This window comes from Notothenia coriiceps, unplaced genomic scaffold (assembly GCF_000735185.1).
Source record: "Notothenia coriiceps isolate Sejong01 unplaced genomic scaffold, NC01 NC01_scaffold00009361, whole genome shotgun sequence".
NCBI classification, from domain to species: Eukaryota; Metazoa; Chordata; class Actinopteri; order Perciformes; family Nototheniidae; genus Notothenia; species Notothenia coriiceps.
The window spans coordinates 1-4,825 of record NW_011342062.1 but is presented as its reverse complement, the minus strand read 5'-3'; the positions used below and the strand labels follow the sequence as shown (position 1 = coordinate 4,825).

The 4,825-nt window shown below is 41.8% G+C and overlaps 1 protein-coding gene across 2 annotated transcripts; it reads right to left on the bottom strand.

The window, feature by feature from the left end:
* Positions 1–1,406: 1,406 nt before the first annotated feature.
* On the bottom strand, positions 1,407–4,777 carry ccdc61 (coiled-coil domain containing 61). 2 transcript variants are annotated; one of them, XM_010770919.1, is made up of 10 exons: positions 4,365–4,777; positions 4,095–4,247; positions 3,805–4,012; positions 3,617–3,717; positions 3,290–3,504; positions 3,108–3,186; positions 2,827–3,024; positions 2,708–2,741; positions 2,014–2,080; positions 1,407–1,930 (listed from the first exon to the last, which is right to left on the bottom strand). In XM_010770919.1, exons 1-10 carry the CDS (start codon positions 4,523–4,525, stop codon positions 1,848–1,850), a joined length of 1,299 nt encoding a protein of 432 aa, XP_010769221.1. In that variant the 5' UTR covers positions 4,526–4,777; the 3' UTR covers positions 1,407–1,847. The 2 variants fall into 2 exon arrangements, with proteins under 2 accessions (XP_010769221.1, XP_010769222.1); XM_010770920.1 differs by having other exon boundaries at positions 3,635–3,717; positions 4,365–4,776.
* Positions 4,778–4,825: the final 48 nt, after the last annotated feature.

Here is a 4,825-nt window from a genome sequence, read left to right as displayed (position 1 = left end):
CCCCAGGTAACACTCAGCATCACGGACATCCTGAAAAGACGCAGGATACAAGAGATACAGGCGGCCGCGACCACTGTCACCCAGCCGGGACACACTTGAACAAGAAAGTCATGTTTTAATAGGAAAGACAATTATGCCTTTGCTCTTCATCATTGCTCAACCAGTGAGTTGAATTACTGTTTAACACAAAATCTGAGTTCCCATATCATTAAAACAGCATAGTATCAGATGTTATTGAAACATTTCTCTGTTCCTTTTATCAATAATGTTCAGGTTCATTTTGTAACACTTTGAGCACTTTAACTGCAGGATATGATATTAGGCTCTATGAATGTCTTTTATAATTAGCAAATTAACTAGTGCCTATTTCAGCTACTGAGGATCAGTTTGATGGTTACACTCACAGTAGATGTACTGTAAATGCCTTGTTTTGTTATTGAACTGCACAGTTGTGATTATTCCTTAATAAATGATTAGAAATTGTATATTTTAGTCCATGTGTATGAATTTCCCTTTTTAATCTGGTAGTGGAGATTTGTGTAAATATTGAGAATATCTGTTCACGGTTTTTTAAAGCTTTTAAAAAGACTGATTCAGCTGTGAATTAGTCATGTAGGACTTGATCTTTACAAAATGTACATCCTCTGAAATCGTATGCATATTTTGTTCATTTATATCTTAAATGTAAGTGTGTGCTACTATCACTTCCTTCATGACATTAAGCAACAACAGTGTGATTCTCCTGGTGGAACGGGAGCAGCTGTTCAGCCACTGAGCGTGTTCCCCTGAGAGGACGGCTCCATGCCTGCATGTTTATTTGTTAATTAATGAAAGCTGCAGTGGTGAAAACCCTTCAAGGTTTCCCTCGGGCTCCACTTCACCTGTGCTAAAACTAACCAGTGCATATACAAATGGAAGCAAAAAAAACCAAAAAGGATATGTTTCTTATAAATTATATTTTTAGAAGGTATAAAAGACATTAGGCTGGGGGAAAATAGAGTAAGTCTTTGAAAAACGTACAACAGTTGATACAAAATTTGGCAATTTCACGTTCGTAGAAAAGGAGTCTGTTCTCACACTTGGCAGATAAGTATTGTTCCTTACACCAATGTTACCAAAGATTCATGTTTTCTGGAAAATTGGGTCTACTTTCAGTCACACAGAATAGAAAATGTAACATTTTAATGCACTACGTGGATAAACTAAAAGGTTGGATCGCTGGTAATGTTGAGTTCAACGTCTAGCAGGAAATGGATATAAAATGCAGAATTAGGCTGCAATGACATTTAACCACAAAATCACCGCAGTGGGCAGACACAGCGGTCCATCGCAGGTTCAACACTATGGTTAACATGTTAAACACATTTGCACTTATTCACATTTTATTTAAAATAGCTGCTTGGTTCAAATGTGTTTTAGAAATGATGACACACACATTTGGAGAAAACACAACGTGTTGTGCTCTCCATCGACCAAAAAAGCAAACAAAACATCGACGGTGAGTAGGGACGAAAATAAATTACTTAAGGACTGCCAAACATTTACATCCATATAACTAGTGTTGGTCAGGTGTTGAGAAAGAAAGGATAACGATACACTCAGAGACATCTTTAAGTTAATTTATAAAAACGTGGTATATTAAAAAAAATAAGAGATCAGTCAACAGAGTAGTCTTTCACAGTGATGGCTGCAGCTGTCCTGAAGTCCTGGATCTGAGCTTCTGGGTTTTAGTCTCTTACATGAGCAGTGGTCTCAAACCGTTCTTCAGTCTTTTTACGGTAGTAAAAATAAATAAAGATGGCCTGAGCTCCACATTGTGCAGTTTTCAGATATACCATGCTGCGTTGTTAGTGTCCTGTGTCCAGGTCCCTCATGTACTCCTGCAGGGCCAGCAGCCGGGCATCGATGTCCGACAGCTCAGCTCCTGTATCTATGGGGTGGGAAACAGAAATGGTATTAACCTTTTTTTATAGGGTTATTGCAGAAACATTTTAAAAGGCGTGGACTAATTACCTTTGTCTTTCATTCTGTGGGTTGGAGTACTGCATAATTGCTTCCTGGTCGAAATGCCTCCTCTAGACTAGAAACCGATAAACCGCACATTAAAAAGGAGGCGCCATCATTCTGTATTCTTTGTCCGAAAAACCCAAAACGTATCAATGTATTCTAGGTGGTGGACTTAACTAACAATCATCGCCTGTTTAAGCTTTAAATATGTAGCTTTTTCCTCTGTGTGTAAAATATCCATTGTTGATAAAAACAAGGATTAAAACACACATCTTGCACTGTGTTACATGTTCCTATATTATGATGAACATAGGCACTCTATTTTGAGTCTATCCAATTTATACCAAACGGCAGGATTAAATACGCACTGGTGTCAAACGTGTTAAAATGTACAGATGAAAATGATCCCATACAAAAAGATGCATCTCACTGTTATTTAAAAAAAAATGTGTTTTAAGGAAATTAATAAAGTAAAGTAACTATTTATTTGCAACTACTTAAAAAAAATATTCAGGAAGTACATAGGGTTGGAGATATGACACCTTGGAGTCAGACAGTATTTAGAGTTGTTGATTTGGTCTTTTTTGGGGATTTGTTGACAGTATATATATATATATACTGTACACACCATAGTTTACATACAAATGATAGCGCAGCAATAACAGTTAACTAGAGGTACATTTATAACCAGGCCACTCACCACACTGGGTCCGTTGTAGGTCTGTTTTCTTCCTCTGCAAACATAGAAAAACAGACATTTAAATACCCAGTTAAAACAACAGATCATTTACAGAAGCTATCCAGATTTAATGCCTTCACCTGAACAGATTTTTGGACATTTCTTCCATATCCACTAAGGAGCTTTCAGAGGAGTTCCTGCTCCCTCTCCGCTCTATGGATAAGCTCCTGCCTCTGCTGCCGGCCCGGGCCATGTGAGGATAGGCGTCCCTGGAGCGTGAACGCCCCCTCTCTGGGACGCTGGGTGAGATGAGAATGTCCCTCCGTACCTTCCTCTGTCTGAAACAAAACACGGGGTTACAATAGCTTTTCTGAGCAAATGTAAGGGTGTCAAATATGCAAAACAAATGTTTGACACCAACTTTTTGAGGTCAGCGTCTTTCTGTCTGCGCTGTCGGTCCTGAATGTAAGCAGTTGGGTCAAAGCGTTGAACCTGGGACCCTGTAAGAGAAAAAGGAAGAACAAATCAGGACAAAGATCAGAAATTTGATTCAACCTTTTTTAAATATAAAAAGCAAAGCAACTTCCTGAGCACAGCCAGCACCTGTGGGAGAAGCTGATGGCCTGCGTATGGAAGCACGTGGTCCCGAAGAGTCCGCTCTCCTTCCCCTCTCCTCCGACCTTTGCCCTCTGTCCTCCATCCGCTCTCTGGATCCCGAGCGAGCCCTCATTGTCCCGTACCCCGACCTCCTCTCGCGGGACAGAGAGCGATAGGCTTCCCCATCCCCTCGAGAGCTGATGTGACCAGGAGTCACTCTTCTGCAGACACACAAAGAGGGTGTGTGCTACGTTAGCAGGTCATTTATATTCACGTATACTCTACATTGTAAGTGAATGAATAGAAGAGAGAGGGAAAGTAAAGATATAGTACACGCTTAGAATGTCTAACCCTCTCCGTAGTAACGCCAGTTCACTGCTGAGACTCTTGACCCGAACACGGAGAGCGCACTCTGATGCTCTCAGACCCTCAAACTAGCCAAGACAGGGAATAAAAACATGTTAGTCACAAAAGGAAACAAAATAAATTATTTTTGACTATTTTAAGCAGAAGAGGTCCACCTGCTCCATGAGGAGTTGCTGGTCCTGGCATCTCTTGCTGGCTGAGCGCTGACCTTTGGCCCTCTCCTTCAGGAGCTGCTCCTCCAGATGCCTCACCACGTCTCGCCCCCTCCTGTCCTCTCGTCCCGCCACCGAACCACCTCCACTGATCTGCAGTCGCTCCATCACATTACCCATGGCCTCCTTCTCTTCTTTCACCAGAGCCAGCCTTGGAAACAGTAGCAGACAGTTAAAAAAAGAAAAAGTCCCACATCCCTTTATATTTGACACCAAGATGGAAAGCCACCTACTCTGCTCGTAGCTGCTGGATTTCTTGTTGTGCAGCTTTGTTGATTCCATGAGAGGAGACAGTGTTGAGCTCAGCTTTCAGAGCTCTGACTTCCTTCTGCAGGGCGGCGGGGTCAGGCTTACCCACATAGGGCAGGGGTAACGGGTAGTGTATCCTACAAGCACAAACAAGTCAGTAAATCATGAGTTCTATGCACAACATATTGAAAAGTAAAAATGTGTAGGTCACCAACTAAATAATGTTTAACATGTGATGTGTATGAGACACAAACCTGTCAAACTCCACAGTGTATATGAGGATGAGATATCTTTTGGCAGTGAGAGCAGAGGACTGTTGATTTCCGCGAGGACGACTAACCACTCCGGCTTTTCTGTTACGGAGCAGCTCCAGGTCGGCGTAGGTCAAGAGGTCAAGTGTAACAGAATCACTCATCTGCAGAAAAAACTCAAGTTAACCATGCACATTAAATAAAACAGACCTTTTCCACCTGGACTAGTATTACCTGGGGACATCCAGTCATTTATATTAATGGCAGAGGTTGACCTGAATCGGCCACAGCAAATTACCAATCATACTCCCCCAAATGTCATGTGACAAGTACTGTGTAAGTAAATATCAGGGTTCCCACGCTTGCCTTGACATTTTTTTCCATGCTACCTCCTGATTTTCCAGGTACCATATTAAGTGATGATCTATAGGCCCCTGAAGCTTTCCGCCCCCATCCGCGCCCCC

Excerpts from the sequence above, each read along its gene's own strand:
- ccdc61 (XM_010770919.1), bottom strand. The coding sequence starts at position 4,525 with ATGAGTGATTCTGTTACACTTGACCTCTTGACCTACGCCGACCTGGAG. Across the intron at positions 3,718-3,804 it reads AGCAACTCCTCATGGAGCAG|TTTGAGGGTCTGAGAGCATC; the intron begins GTGGACCTCTTC and ends TGTCTTGGCTAG. Across the intron at positions 3,187-3,289 it reads GCCATCAGCTTCTCCCACAG|GGTCCCAGGTTCAACGCTTT; the intron begins GTGCTGGCTGTG and ends TTTCTCTTACAG.